General features: G+C 63.7%; 1 protein-coding gene across 1 annotated transcript in view; it reads left to right on the top strand.

The window, feature by feature from the left end:
* The first annotated feature begins 4,248 nt into the window (after positions 1-4,248).
* Positions 4,249-15,682, top strand: part of ADCY1 (adenylate cyclase 1) — a 106,387-nt gene continuing 94,953 nt past the window's right edge. Inside the window, exon 1 of the mRNA XM_088018329.1 lies at positions 4,249-4,905. Coding sequence (XP_087874455.1) covers positions 4,249-4,905 — 657 coding nt within the window. The remainder of the gene's footprint in view (positions 4,906-15,682) is intronic.

A 15,682-nucleotide genomic window follows, 5' to 3' on the forward strand; every position in this document is an offset into this window, starting at 1 on the left:
GTCCCTGGGAGCCCCGAGCCCAGGGCCAGGCGCAGGAAGGTGGCAGAGCTGGCCCTGAAGCCCCAGTTGGTCTTCCTAGCCATCAAGGCATGGGGACAGCGATGTGTGACCTTCACACATGAGCGGGTGTGAGCGGGTCCCATCCTGCCGCTTCTGCTGGGTGGCTCGGTGATCACCCACCTGCCCGTCCAGCTCCGGCCCCTGGTTTAGCTGGAGGACCCTCTCACTCTTGTTTTCAGCCTCCTGGGCCCTGCGCCCCGGTGGCCTCAGCCAGACTGGTCAGCGTCCTGCTGCGGGTGGGAGGGTGCGGCCACTCGCTGCCCGGGGGGGTCCCGGGTCAGCCATCCCGGCCTCCAGTGAGGTGAGCAGACGTGGCCTCCAACTTTCGGGTTAAGGGAGCTGAGCTGGAGTCCTGTGTCCCGTTCTCCCTGGAGAAGTCCCAAACAGACCCCTGTGACCGTTTCCAATCACCGTCCACACTGCCCGCCCCCAGCAGCCAGCCCAGCAGGACGTATCTGAGAAAGGCACTTGTGGGGCAAGAAGGAGGAGGCTGAGCCCCCATGTCGGGGTTCTCCTGGCGCCCTTTGATTCCTAGAGACAGCTCTGGCAAGATCAGCTTTCCTGAAGGCACTTCCCTGTTGAGGACCAACCGCCTCTTCCCCGAGCGGCCTGCATTTCCACAGGGTTTCCAACACACCCACAGGGGAAATTTCACCCCAAATATAGAGTGGGAGCCCAGGAGAAACACTCACTTGGAAGCCGTGTCTCTGGCAGAAGTCCCAGGAGCTCGGCGAGCGTCCCCAGACGGAAGCTGGCTTACGGCGACTTCCCCGGCAGTTGGGCCTCTGTCCGGAGGGCCTGACGTTCACACCTTGAGCTCACAGAGTTAGCACGATGCTCGCCCGGTCCTGCGTGCACAGAACACGCACAACAGCAGCTGTCCCTGTGCTAAGTGCAGCCTCCACGTGCATTTGGGCCTCTCTCCGCACGGTAACCCTGTGGGCCAGGCGCTGTTACAGCCCCGATTCATGGAGGAGATGGGGCGCAGGGAGGGTGAGCCCCTGCCCAAAGTCACACAGCTGGGAAGGGTGGCACGCGTCTGCGCCCTTAGCCATAACACCACGCGACACTCGACTGTACCCTGGGCCGGCCCCTGCCACACCACGCCACACCCGCGATCCAGGGCAATTCCGGGGTTTCTCTGAAGGACAAGGCCTCAGCAGCTGGGAGCCTCGAATGCAAAGAGACAGAGTTGTGTGATCGATGAAAAGTCCAAGGGATGCCTGGCGGTGCTACCAGTACGGGAGGCCTGCATTCCTGTCTCAAATGAGGTGCTGGCCATTCTTGAGGGCTTCTTCCCAAACCAGCAGGACACAGCGTGACTGCGATGGCTCCCCTCCATCTGCTCACCTCCCACGGGGAGGTGGTGCTTCCGGGAAGAGCAGAATTTCCCACCTCGGTTGGCGCTCTGCGCCACCCCTTTGCTGTTGGTCAATATTTACGCTCTGTAAGAGGCAACGTTCTCCAGGGTAGACCATATGCCTACCTGTGCTAGCTGGCCAGGGCCGTCCTCCCAAAGCACCAGAGCCCAAGCTTGGACAACAGACACGCCTTGTCACAACTGTGCAGACTGGAAGGCTGGGATCGCAGGGTCTCGGGGCCCCGATCCCTGGGGGAGGAGCCTCCTGCTTTCCTGTGGCTCCTTGGCTTACTGGGTGTCACCACCTTCAAGCTTTCTCTCCTCCAAATGTCCCCTTTGCATAAGGACACTGCTTATATTGGATTAGGACCCACTCTACTCTAGGGTGGCCTCATCTTAATGATGTCTGAAATGGCCTTAGTCCCACAGAAGGTCACATTCTGAGCTACGGGGGGTCAGGAATTCAGCACATGGACATGGTTCAACCTATGAGACTTTCGAGAGCATGGGGCGTGTGCGCTGTCTCTCAGACAGCTTGCCCGTCATCCCTGGCAGCAAATTGCCCACTTGAGGCCTTGTCCTTTAAACCCAGCAGACGGGAGCTGAGAAGATGAATGCAGCAACAGCCCCAGCCATGCTTCGGACAGCAGCCCCCCACCCCACCCCACGGCGGTGCAGTGGGAGGCTCCCTCGGGAGGCCTGGCACCTCCCGTCTTGGTGAAAGAGGTGGATGCCGATCCCTCCCTGTGAACGTGCTGGCGAGGGCGGAGGGCGCTGTCGACCTGCGACCTTGGCCCCAGGACGCCTTGTCATACCTTCCTTCTCAGGTGGCTTGCCCAATTTTTGGAAAGTACTCCACTTTCCTTCCATAATATCATTAGGACAGGAAAATACCTATTTATTTATTTATTTATTTATTTATTTATTTATTTGACAGAGAGAGAGACACACAGTGAGAGAGGGAGCACAGCAGGGGGAGCGGGAGAGGGAGAAGCAGGCTTTTCCGCGGAGCAGGGAGCCCGACGTGGGGCTCGATCCCAGGACCCCGGGATCATGACCTGAGCCGAAGGCAGACGCCCAACGACTGAGCCACCCAGGCGCCCCAGGAAAATACCTATTTAACAAGAGAGTCTATGCTTGATCCTCGATGCTTAAAAGATCATGCAGACTTTGCTACCACTGGGGACAGGTGGGCACAAGATGAGGAAGATGGGCACTTTGCCATGTCAGCCAAAAACAGAGGTGGGGCAGGCAACTTCCAGTCTCCCCCGCCGCCCCAGGGGCTGCCACTTCCATGTGGGGATGGGGACAAGTGACCAGGTGAGCAGATAGAGCACCGGGTACTAGGGGTACTGGGAACTGGGGTGGTTGGGGAGTCAGGAAGGCTTCACAGAGCAGGGGCCCTGCATGGGGAGGCCTGTCCAGGAGGAGGGACCGGGTGGCCACCAAGCATGTGCTCATGTGAGCTGTTGGGGATGGAACAGTGAGGGCTCCTGGCCAGGCCCACGGTGAGGCGCCACCTCTATACCTATCAGAGCTGATGGGTGACCACGATGTGTCCTGTATAAAAATGGCCACTTCACGCGGCCCGACTAATACCAACGTCCCACATTCTAGACCTTGAGCCCATATAACAACACGTAGCGAGCCTACTGAAATCCCTGGAGTGCCTGAAAAACAGACCCACACCTGGGCCACACCAGCTAAATCTTGGTGTCTGGAGGTCACCTGGGCAGGACCTCCTGCAGAGGGGCTAGCCTCCGGCTCTCTGGTCTCTGTGACTTTAGGGGACCCCTAGGTCCCGCTCCATGCATGTGGAGCGGTGGACAAGAGGTAGCGTGGGCTACCGGAGGGGTCAGGGGTTTTGCCCGGAATCCTTACCTCTCCGCAAACCTCCTGGGGCCGGCTGCTTACCCTCTTCCTGGTGTGTAAGGGCGCACAGAGGCACCCACCCCAGGGCCCACTGGGAGCGCCAAGGAAGGCAATGCGGTGGAAGCGCTGCACAGAGCCCCTTCCCCTGGAGTCAATGAGCATAAGCCGCGGGATGGGAGGCGGTGGGGGGACCCACACAAGCGTGGACACCACCGCACCTACATCTGTCCCCTGTTGGCAGCATACAGCCCGCCCTCACTTCGGTTTCCAGGTCGCCCCCCTCCGCCCCCGTGGGGCAAACTCAGTGTCCCTTTCCTTGCGCCTCCCGCCCCATCTCTGCACCCACAGCCTCGCCGCCAGCCAGGACTCTGGCCTGACTTGTCCGTCTGTATGTCCGGCAGCCGGGAGGTGCGGTCCCACGCCGCGCGCCCCCACATTCGTTCACGGGGTTCGCAGGACCAGGGCGCGAGCGTTCCGCGTGGGGGCGCCGGGGGCGGGAGGGCGAGTCGCAGGCCCCGCGGTGCCACCCCCGGGCTCCTCTAGAGCCAAGGGGCCTGCTCTTACTTGGGGGGGAGGGGTCACACGTTCGGCAGGATGGAGCCCCCTACCCCACCCCAGGGCATAGCGCAGGATTCCTGCGTTTTCCACGCCCCAAGAGACGGCCCAGCGGGCTGCGCCGCCCGGCGGAGGGGAAACTGAGGCTCGGGGCGCGGCGGGCGCCGAGGTCACGCGGCCCCTCGGTTCGACGCTCGGCGGGGCTGTCGCAGCGCGGCCGCCCGAGGACCTCGGCCGGGCGGGCGGGCGGCGCAGTGCGCAGGCGCGGCGGCGGGAGGGGACGCGCTCGGGGCGCGCGCGCGCGCGGGGCAGCCGGCGCCCCGAGTCTGCCCGCCGCGCCCCGCGCCTCCCGCCCGCGCCCGCCCGCCCCGGCGCCCCGGCCGCCGCCGCATGGCGCTGAGATGGCGGGGGCGCCGCGCGGCCGAGGCGGAGGCGGCGGCGGCGGCGGAGGCGGAGGCGGCGCGGGCGAGCCCGGGGGCGCCGAGCGGGCGGCCCGGCCGGGCGGCCGGCGCGGGCTGCGGGCGTGCAACGAGGAGTTCGCGTGCCCCGAGCTGGAGGCGCTGTTCCGCGGCTACACGCTGCGGCTGGAGCAGGCGGCCACGCTGAAGGCGCTGGCCGTGCTCAGCGGGCTGGCGGGCGCGCTGGCGCTGGCCGAGCTGCTGGGCGCGCCGGGGCCCGCGGCCGGCCTGGCCAGGGGCTCGCACCCGGCGCACTGCGTGCTCTTTCTGGCGCTGCTCGTGGTCACCAACGTGCGCTCGCTGCAGGTGCCCCAGCTGCAGCAGGTCGGCCAGCTGGCGCTGCTCTTCAGCCTCACCTTCGCGCTGCTCTGCTGCCCCTTCGCGCTCGGCCGCCCCGCGGGGACCCACGCCGGCGCGGCTTCGGGGCCGGCGGCCGCCGACCAGGGCGTTTGGCAGCTCCTTTTGGTCACCTTCGTGTCCTATGCCCTGCTGCCCGTGCGCAGCCTGCTGGCCATCGGCTTCGGGCTCGTGGTGGCCGCCTCGCACTTGCTGGTCACGGCCACCTTGGTGCCCGCCAAGCGCCCGCGTCTCTGGAGGACAGTAAGTGCCGCTGCGCGCCCTCCGTCGGGTCTGGGATACACGCCTGCCCGGGAGGGACGGGGAACACCGGGGGGAGCCGGGTGCGCATCTACAGATTGGGCAGGTGGGGAAACTGAGGCCCCGAGTGTGTGTAGGGGGGCGTTCAAGGTCACTCAGCGAGCTGAGGACGCGGTGGGGGCTGCTACGGCCGGGCTCTTTTCCGAGTTGCCATCCACAAAGCTCCCCTGGGTGTGGGCTGTGGAGACGGGAGCCTGGAGAGGGCAAGGATTGGCCCAAGGTCAGGCAGCTGGTGAGCCGCCAAGCCCCGCCAGAGCCCAGGTTGGCGCTCTTTGGTCGCAGGCATCCCGCAGGAGGGACGGAAAGTGGGCGCGGGATCGGCCGGGCGGGCAGGGCTCTTGAGGGCTGTGCGCACAGCTCCGGGCTCCTCTCCAGTGTGCCTGGACCTCGTGCGGGGCTGGCAGAGTCTCCCTTCCAGCCTGCGGCACCCCGGGGATGTGGGGAGGGTACAAGGACTTGGGTCCCCACCATTCTCTCTGGCGCCCGTTGTGGACCCGTCTCTGGTCTAGAAAAACAGGTTTGCCAAGGTCGAACGGGGCTCTGGTCCTTGCCGCCCCTGCCCTGCCGGGGCCTGACCGAGGCTGGCCGCAACCGAACTTTGTCACTGCCTTCCGGGCGAGCCAGTGAGACCATAGCGAAGGACAAGGACGCTGCCTGCTTCCCGTGGGCCCCTCCCCAGCCGGGGACCTGGGAGGCTGGAGGCGGATGTCTTTGCTGTGTGCGGCTCTCTGAGCCTGTGGCAATGTAGCCCGGCCCAGCCCACTGGGGCTCGGAGGGCCCTGCAGGAGGGTTTTGTTTCTGCCTCTGGCAGCATTTTGGCAGGAGGATGGGGGGAATCCGATGGGGTGGGCAAGCCCATCTAGGGAGAGAATGTGGCAGATGGAGGCGATGGGGGAGGTGGGGTGTGGGGGGAACCTGGACAGAGCAAGCTTTGGGAAGAAAAAGCGGGGGTGAGGGGAATCAGACAGCAGGGTCTGGAGGGACCCCCTGAGGATCCAGGGAGGTGCTCTCAGGCGGTGATGCCAGGGACGCACATGGTCAGAGGGGCCATGGACGGGTTCCTGCAGCAATCCTGCACCGCCCTGGTGTGCGGAGCTCTGGGATGTAGGCCGCGTGCTTTGGGGACCCTGTGGCGCCCAGGCGGGCCCAGACACAATGCCTGGATGTACATTTCAGGGCCCGGAGAGGCCAGCTTGGCTGGGGGCGAGAGGGGGAGGAGGAGAGAATGCAGGAAGGGGGCTGGCAGAGGGGGTGCCGGGGAAGGGGCCTGTGGAGGTGGGGAGAGAGGGAGAAAGCAGGGGTGAGGGCCAGAGACAGGTGAGGCAGAGAAAAGGGAGGAGGGCAGAGGGCACCCTGCACCCAGGGAGGGGAGGGGGCTTCCGTTCTGGAGGGTTCTCCAGCAGGCCTCCTGCTTGTGGCCTTACGAGCCGCCCTCAGGAGGTGCTCCTGGACCCCTCCCCCTACAACCCTCCCATCTGTTGTGTGTTTGGTCCTCACAGCCTGGGGGGGGGGGCCCAGCAGGACGACCTCCCCACCAGGACCAGACGGGGAGGCCCAGCGGCCAGGTCAGCTCAGGGTGGGGAGGGGAGGCCCGAGATCTGATGTATTCGGGGTTCAGCTGGCTCAGTGAAAGGCTGTACTGTTGTCTTTTTCTGAAACAATTTTTTTTTTTTTTTAATACAGTTTCTGGTCATTCCTTCTAGAGAACTAAGGGAGAGGAAGGACTGTATAGGTGCCTTGGGCCCAGGGAGCTCTGCTCTCAGGATAAGAGGAGCCCCTGTATTCTCGGGGGAAGGGAGCCTATCCTGAGAGCATGGGTTCTTAGGGAGCAGACATCTGGGGTTGGCTGCTGCTGGCTCTCTGGGCAATGCACAGCTTTCCCGCACAGAGCCTCAGTTTCCCTTACCTGCAGAGCTGGCATGCAGGTGGAAAACTCGTGTTGGAAGAGCACATATTCAGAGTCTCCTGCCTCCTCCAAGTTGTTCTGGCATCTTTAGAATGTTCCTGTTCAGGTCCGCGCATCGCTACCGGTGGCGGGGATGTGGATAAACAGATGCGGTGGGCGCAGACAAACGTGGTGCAGGGCCTGGGTGCTGCCCCGGGGATGGAGTCTGCGCATGGGCCGGGAGGCCAGTGGGGAAGGTGGGAGCCACCAGTACCACGCGGGGCCTCCCCTCCTGGCTGCTCCATCCCCTCCCGGCTACCCTGCAGTGCGGTCACGTGCAGACAGCCCCATGTTCTTTGGGAGCTGGTTTGGGGCAGGACATAAGGTGGAGGCCCAGAAGGACAGGGTGACGGGTGACCGAGGCCGTCTGTGCCTTTGCTGTACCTCCTGGGCGGAGTGTCCGTGCCGCGGGAGGGACAGAGGTACTCCTGCTTGGGGCACTGAGGCCGGGGGTCACAAGGGAGGCCCCCAGAGCCTCTGCCCCTCCACAGGGAAGCTCCGGGAGTTTCCTGCAGCAATCCTGCACCGCCCTGGTGTGCGGAGCTCTGGGATGTAGGCCGCGTGCTTTGAGGACCCTGTGGTGCCCAGGCTGGCCCAGGCTGACAGGCTGAGAGCACCCAGGAGGTCGGGGACTGCATGGTTGAAATTCGGGGTGCTGCTCTGCCACCCTTCCCTGGGAGGGGCTCCTGCTTCTGCTCTCAGCTAGGGCACAAGGAGTTTAGGGAGAGGGTCTTATGCCCCCTCCCCCAGCCCCGCCCCCAGGAGGAGTCTCGGAAATACTGACCAGACTGGGCCCCTTCCCTCTTCCTGCCCCTTGCCCCCTGCCCACTGGTTGTATCCACGTGAAGCACAGAAATTCGTTTTTATTTAACTGAGCAATGTGTCAGAACCAAAGGCATCATGTTGGGGAACCCCTGAGGTCTGCTCTGGGGCAGTGGGGCGGGCATGCCCGGCTGGGGCAGGCTGGAGACCTGGGGTGGGGCAGGGGGGCCTGGGGGGTGAGGAGGAGGAAAGGGGGAGACACCACGTGTGTGACCCCTGCTCCCTGTGGTGGCACTCGGGGACTTGAAGGGTGCAGCTTGAGGAGGGAGTGACTGTGCTTGAAGATGGGGGGGCAGTGGTGGGGAAGCAGAGTCAGAAGTGTGCATGCCAAGGTCATGGCCTTGGAGTGGTGGTGGGGGCAGCGGGGTGTGTCTGGAGAGAAGCAGCTGGCTCAGGTGCCCCCACAGGAGATCCCTCCGGAGCCCTGCCCCTCACATGCCGTGCGTGTGCGCCTCGGTCAGCTCCAGCTTCCTCCTGGGCGGCCTCTCCCTCGCCCCCCCCCTTCCGCGGCCCCCAATGCCCACTTTTTGGCCAGGGTGGGGTGAGATGACTGTATCTTCTTGGACCCATCCAGGGGCCACTGCCCTGTGCAAAATGGTGTAGTTCGGTTGCCTGTCAATGTAAGTGACGTATTTCGTGCCTCCTCCCTCCCCAGGTCTGAGAGTCAGGTAGGGCAACAGAAAGCACCATCGTCGTGGGCGAGTGGGGGCTGGCGGGAGTTCCCCTGTGCCCCTCCAGGTCATCTGAGGTCTGGGGAGAGCTCGAGTGCTGCAAGCAGGTGGAGCGATGTCACCGCCCTCAGAGCCCAGGTGCCCAGGCCGCTCACAGCAGGGCCCGCGCCCAGATATGCGCTGCCCGCTTCCCCCACGGGCTGTGCCCACTCCCCGCGCTACTGCTCTCCAGTTCCGGGGAGTCATCCGACCTATGCCCCGCCCCCGGTCGGGCCCCGCCCCCGGCGGCCGCCCCAGCCGCCCGTAACTCCCTCCGCCGCGTCCCGCCCCCCGCAGGCCCCGCCTCCGGCGACCACTCAGCGCCGGTCACTCCCTCCAACGCGTCCCGTTCCCGGTCTGGCCCCGCCCCCGCCGACCACCCCCGTCACTCCCTCAGCCCCGCCCCCGGCCTGGCCCCGCCTCTTGCCTCCTCTGGGTCACCCCACCCCGCACTCCACCTGGGTGGGGCCCAGCACCGCTCCCCTGGTCCCTACCCCTACAGGCCGCGCCCCTGCTGCCCTCGCTTAACGGCTGGGCCCTCACCCAGCAGGGCCCCTCCTCCAGCTGGGCTCCGCCTCGGCTGGACCCCCTCTGCAGGCCTCCTGCCCCTGCTGCCCTGCACCCAGCAGCCAGGCCCTTTACCCAGGCGGGCCTCTCCCCCACGCTGCTACCTCCTTCCTCCTCCCCCATCTTGGCTGGGCCCTGTCACTTTGTGTGCTCACCTGCTGGTGCATCCAACTGCCTTGGCTGACCCAGGGCTGCTAGGTGGGGGCTGGAAGCGGGAGGGGGACAGGTGGGTCCTCCTGGCTCCCACCAGGCTGTATGAAGGCGAGGAGTGGGTTTCTCTGCCTTGGTGAGGAGTGACCCCAAAGACAGCCTCCTTGGCCTTGGCTGGACCCTCTTTCTCCAGGCCTCTGGTCGCTGGGCAGGTCTCAGCTCTTTCCACCTCGGGCTTCCGTCACTCTGCACACTCAGGGCCCTGACCCTCCCTGAGCCCCAGGTGGTGGTAGGTGTCTCCTCCAGGCCTGCAGGTCTGTGTCCAGCGGGCACCCCGCTAGGAACACCCGATCCCCCACAGGCTGCACTCCCACATCTGCCCGGTGGGTCCCTGGGTTCCCTCCGCATAACCTGGTCTGCTTCCTGGGAGACTCCTGTTAGCCTCCCGCCAGAGCAGTTGGCCCTAACTTGAAGAAGTACCTGGAATGGCTCAGGCCAGGGCACAGGAATTGGACTGACGGGAAATGGGGCCTGGACGCTGAGGGGACACATCCTGGCTTCAGACAAGGGCTGGCACCTGCTCAGAGCAGAGTCCTGGGGACTATTTTTTGCTGCCCCAGCAGGTTCCTGGTAGGGGTGCTTCTGCCACTGCAGGACCCAGGGACTGTCGTGGGCTGGAGTCCGACCCCCACTGGTGGACCCGCTGGGGGCGCCTTTTCTGGATAGCTCTGTGATCCACGCTTGGGGGCCAGGTCCCGGGCCAGGGGCTGGGGGGTCCAGTGGGACCGAGACCGCTGCGCTCCAGGAATTTATTGGTTGTGGGGGGGACACTGGTCAACACCTGGGACTGTAGTCTGTGTTGGTGGGGGGAGTCTGTGTGACCTTCGGGGGCGTGTGAAGGGGATAGGGCAGACGGAGGGCTCAGGGTGGCTTCCTGAGGTCAGTGTGCTCCAGCCAAGATCCCGGACAGAGGAGGCCTGGGGCTCAGCCAGGGAGGTGGGCGTGCAAGAAAGGGCAGCTGGGGGCGGCACATAGAGCATTTCCTGTTTCTTTGGAAAACAGTGCCGGGCCCTGCAAGCCTTTTTGGAGAGGGGTCTGATCTGGTTTCTGTTTCTGGTCCCCGTGATGCAGTGGTGTGCAGGGGTCCCACAAGTGGGCATGGGTGCTGCTGCCTGGCTCAGACTGGAGTGGTGTCCTTGGGGAAATGTCTGCTTGCCACGGTCCCCACCTACAGTGACACCTGCCTGCCTGCCCTTCCTGGGAGCAGATGGACCTTGCGCGATGCCCTTCTCCTGTCCCCTCTCTGAGGTCTGGAGGGCCAGGGCTCAGCTCCCAGGTGGACGGAGATTCTGGGTTGTGCTCCTGCAGACTCAGAGTCCAGAAACGTCCTCATGGCATTTCCTGACTCAAATGGGGCGGTGTGGAGAGTGGGGTGGAGCTCCTGGCTGTGGGACCTCAGGTGGGGTACTTACCCTGTGCCTCGGTTTCTTTTGGGGGCTCCATGGCTTTGTAGGAGCAGGTACATTTTCGGGCACCCTCCTGTCCCCTGGGCATGGGGCCAGCGCTCAGCGCGGTGAGAGCCACCCCTTGTGACTTGCGAACTTTGTGACTCCATGAACCCGTGTCTGGTCTTGGTTGGAGGTTGGAAGAGATGCCCGGGATTCGGGTGGCGGGCGGCCTGTCTGGACTGAGACCCGTGTCACCCGGCTACAGGTGCCTTAGTCCCACTTAGTGCTGGTCACGTGCGGCCCCTTGTCTGGCACACGTACATGCATGTGCACACGCACACACACACACACACGAACCCCCCACATGCACATACAAACAGTCATGCACTCACGCTTCATGCACACGTCCTCACATTTGTCCACATTCACACACACACAAACATACCCACCGGCACACGCTTGTGCAAACCACATGTTACCCCTATATATTAGCATTACCACGTTCTCATAGGAAGGGTATGGGGCACAGGGCCCTCCAGTCCGTGACCTTGGGAGGCATCAGAGATCACCCAGGAAGGGAGCCAGCCTGGGCTTCATCTGGGTGGGGAGGTCAGGTGAGCGGGCTAGAGCATGAGGACAGCGACAAGGGCCGGGCCCCCTGCCCAGCCTGGGTCCACGCCCCTGAGGCTCCCGTCCTGTGCCCCCCTCACCCCCCGATGCATGGGGTGAGGGGTGGGGCAGGCTGTCCCTTACTGCGGTACCTGGATCCTCCCTGGGTCCTCCTCTGTTCCCTAGACCCTGGACTCTGTGCTCCTGGATTGGGGGTGGCAGGATCTGCTTTGATCTCTGAGGTGCTGGGGTCCGGGCTGCCTCCAGCCCTCACCGGTAGGAAGGCACCCAGCTTATGAGGGAAGGACTTCCTGCTTCCCAGTGCTGTCCGTGTGGGGCCTCTGTGGGTGCACACACGAGTGTGCATGTACATGTGTGCACATGCATGTAGGAGTCAGCACAGATGTAATGTGCCTGCACCTTAGTGGGCACACGTATGAGTTTTGTGCACATGCATGTGCATCCTAGGGTGCACGTGAGTGTGTTTACCCATACATGTGTGCATGTGCATGTGTTGGTAGCATTCAGAGGCCTGAGTCCCGCTGAGACCTGCAGGGTCTGGATGCGTGGGTTTGAGGCCGCTTACTTTGCTCTCAGCCTTCAGGACCCACCTTGCTCCAGGCTTGTGGTGGGGTCTGTGGGCCTGTAGCTTGGGTGGAGGGACAGCAGCAGGGCTGTTGTGAGTCTAGGTCTGGAGTTAGGGGCGCTCCTCTTGGTGGGGAGTGGGGCTGGGAGGGGGGCCTGACCAGGTAGGAGCAGTCCACGGTGACTGTGCGGGCAGTGTGGCTGCTACAGGCCCACAGTGTCCGGTGTGGGCCCTGAGGTGCCCTCTCCATGTGCGGTCTTCCCAGCGCCGTCTGCCCGTGTGAATGTGCGCCCTTCTGGGGGGCGGCGGGCTCGCACATCTGCACTGGCAGCCTCACGCTGTGCTCACATCTGGGCGAGGGCATCTGCTCTGGAACGTTCTCCAGCCCCGTGCCATGGCAACCCCGCCTGGTGACCTTCTGTGGGGTTGTTGGTGCGCGTTTCTCCGTGTCTTTGCCTGGTTTCCTGTGTGAGGGAGGCGCTCTCTTGTTAACGCCTTGCCTTTGGGAGGCAGCTGTGACCAGAGAGATCTGGGATCCTCACTTGCGGACGGTGGACCGCGCGCCCAGCTCCATGAAGGACCAGCCAGGGAGCACATTCCAGGATGCATCCGTTTAGCCTGAGGGTTTAAGAATATCTCTGATTCTTATTTTGCAGCAGACCTGCACTTACCAGACATTAGGGGCATCTCCCACAATCTGACTGTGCTCTGGGGGGGCTGTGGGGTGGGGCTCATTTCCAAAGTCCATTGGGGTCAGGCATCAGACATGGGCAGTGACGGGAGAGCCCCTCTGTGGCTAGAGTGAGTGTCTGGGGGTCCAAAGGTACAGGAAGATGTCGAAATGTCCCAGGGCTGTGGCCAGGCGGTTGGGGACACAGAGGCCCAGCTGTCCCGCGGCGCAGAGGGGGCCGTGCCCCAGCAGGCAGGTGAGCTTGGGCTGGGGTGGAAGGCCCTCACGCCAGGAGCTGCCCTGGTAAGGCCATCAGGGACCACAGAGGAAGCCCCACCGTGACTTTGCCGGAGCCCCTGGGAATCGGCCCCTGGGTGTGGTGGCCACAGCCCTGGTGGTCCTCCGCTTCAGGGGACGGGAGACCCAAGGCAGCAGCTCATGAGAGCCCGTCGGAATCGCTTTTGTTTTTTTTTTAAATGATCTGTTCTTGTTTTGTTTTTATTGTGGAAACGTCAAACGCACGCTGAGCAGCGAGGTCAGCAGGGCGCTGATTGGGATTGGGGTCAGGAGGCTGCCCAGTGGACAGAGGGAAACCCTTCAGGCAGAGGCCACCATGGGAGGGGCAGCCCCGGGGGGACAGCACAGTCCCCCCAGAGCTGCACGCTGCATGCATGGCGGGGGCACGTGCTGTGTGTGCACGCACGTATGTGTGACCCTGCCCAGCACACAGGGTGAGGGGAGAACGTGCCAGGTGAGAGGGCAGCCTGGAGAGGTGGGCAGAGCCCAGGGTTCTGCTATGGAGGGGGGTGATGTCCTGGAGACCACGGGGGTGGGGGCAGTGACCCCTGGGACGTGGGGTGCAGTGACCACATGAGCATGGGAGCAGTGACCAGGGGGTGTGCAGGGATTGCTGGGAGGCAATGGGCAATGACCGGCTAAATTTTAAGGTGCTTTTTCTCAGTTGGTACAGACCTGTTTTGGGTTATGTTTTTGTGTTATGTTTCCCCTTCCAAGGGGCCCCTCTGAGAACGCACACGGCCGTCTGGGAGAACACACATCAGGCAGCTTCTTTCCTGTGTCCCTGTCCAGCCTGCAAAGCCCGAGTGTGGCCCCCGGGGAGGCTGGGCAGTTATCTGCGTGCCCACTGGCATCTGTGGCCAGGGCCCTTCCTCCGAAGCAGCCCGGGGCTCCCTGGGCTGGGCCAGGGTGGCCCGCGTCCGCTGGGGGCACTTCTGTCTGGACGACTGCTCACTCACCTGGTCCAGGTTTTGTCCTGGAGAGCCCGCTTGGTGACCTCTGCCGTGTCCTTCCTGTGTGAATGATGACCTCACTGTCCCCGTGGGCCCACGGACCGGGCTTCTTGGGAGGGGGGCCCAGGGTGCCGTCTGGGCTCTGTGTGGCCAGTGATTCCTTCTCCCCTCCCATGCCTGATGCTCCGGCCTGGGGTCACCTTTGTCTCTGGGAGGCTCACAGTGACCCTTGCCCGCCTCCCTTCTCATTTCGGCGTGGTAGGGGCTAAGCCACGTGGCCACCATTTCCTGCACACCTGTGGCCATGAGTTCAGACAGTGACTCTGGGGAAAACCTCCGGAGTGGTGAGTTTGTGTCATTAGGTGGCTGGGGGTGTGACAGTCTACTCTCTGCAAAGACATGGGGACGCCTGGTCCCCATGGTTGACATGGAGGGGCGAGCCGCGGGGCTCTCCAGGTGGTGCGACCGGTGCTTGGCAGATGCCCCCACCTGGTCTTCCCGAAGTGTGCCTGCTCTCCAAAGATCTCCCGTCGCAAGAAATCCCTCTGAGGGGCTCTTCTGTGCGGGGTGGGGGAACCCCTAGCTCACTGGGGGTGGTGGTCTTCCAGCTGGGTGAGTGGCCCTCGGGACATCTGAACAAGGGGCGAGGATGCCTCTTGGATACCCCAACTGCGGTGGGTTAGAAGCCCTCCTACCAGGATAGCTCTGTAGCAAATAGACGTGGGGGGGGGTTCCTGGGAGGAATGGGGGCAGGGTGGGGGACAGGCGGCCCTTGGCTGCTCACTGCCCTCGGGAGGGGGCCCAGGCCCTGGCCGATGAGGATGGAGTGCTGACCGGTTGTTCACCTTGACAAAAGAACACACCAGCGTTTGTGCCCAAGGGCCTCCTCGTTCACGTCTGGGACCTCACCCCAAAGATGGGAGGGGGGGGCTGCGAGGGTGCGAGAACTCTCAAGAGGGAGGTTTCTGCCTCTTTACAGTTTTTATTTCAAGGGCTGGGGGTCAGCGTTTGCTTCCTTTAGAAGACGGCTCCTGGTGTCCCGTGTAAGCCCCTCCGGATGCCCCCGTCCCCCAGCTCCCTCCTCCAGCGCTGACCCTCCAGGCCTCGTGTCTGGCCAGTGGCTGTGCGGACCCCACGTCAGTCCATCCGTGTCAACACTCCGCTTACGTTCTCCTTGGAGCCCCGCCGTGTGTGCTTCCTGACTCCCCAGAACTTGTGACTGGGTCCTAACCCCACGCCCTCTTGTCCTGAGAACATCTGCTAGCCCTGTCTCGGGGGTCCCTCCTCTAGCACTCAGCCTTGCCTGCCCTGGGCCTCCACTCCTGTCCTGTGAGGAGGAGAAGGGGAGCGTGAGACCATGGCCATCCCCCCGCCAGCGACAAGCCTGGCAGCCCTGAAGCCACGGGAGCCCCGAGGCCCGTCCACCCAGTGCCTGGACACAGAGATGGCTCGGGGGGAGCTGGGGTTCCCTGCCTGTGTCCATCTGTAAACCACATCTTCCCTGCTAACTGTGGTGGGCTCTGTGAATTCCAGAAGTCGTGCACGCCTGGCCCCCTGCACCCCTGGGCCACGGTGTGTCCAGTTGGTCTGCAGACACTTTCCACCCACTCAGGGCCTGCACCTGCCAAAGCTCGCGGTCCCTGCTCGGCCTCCTGGGCGTGGCAGGGCCTGAACAATGGCCCGTGGGTTTTCAAGCTCGTTCTCAGTTACTTATCTCAAACTTCTCAGTGATTGTAAAATTCAAGATGATGCCTCTGGCCAGCACAACACACATCACTGTGGTGCACCTGCGCAGCACACGCTTTATGGAACAGGTATGTGTGGAGGAGCGCGTACCCTCTGGGGGCAGGGAGCCCCGTCCTGCAGGTACGAAGCCATCGTGCCGAGCAGGGCAGGCACAGAGGGGAAAGCACCTGTCCCCGCGCTCCGAGAGCTCCAGGACCCTGTTAAGAGGCAGGGGAGG

The sequence above is a fragment of the Eumetopias jubatus genome, unplaced genomic scaffold (assembly GCF_037043125.1).
Source record: "Eumetopias jubatus isolate StellerSeaLion01/CBP00866 unplaced genomic scaffold, mEumJub1_p1.0 scaffold_14, whole genome shotgun sequence".
Lineage (NCBI taxonomy): Eukaryota > Metazoa > Chordata > Mammalia > Carnivora > Otariidae > Eumetopias > Eumetopias jubatus.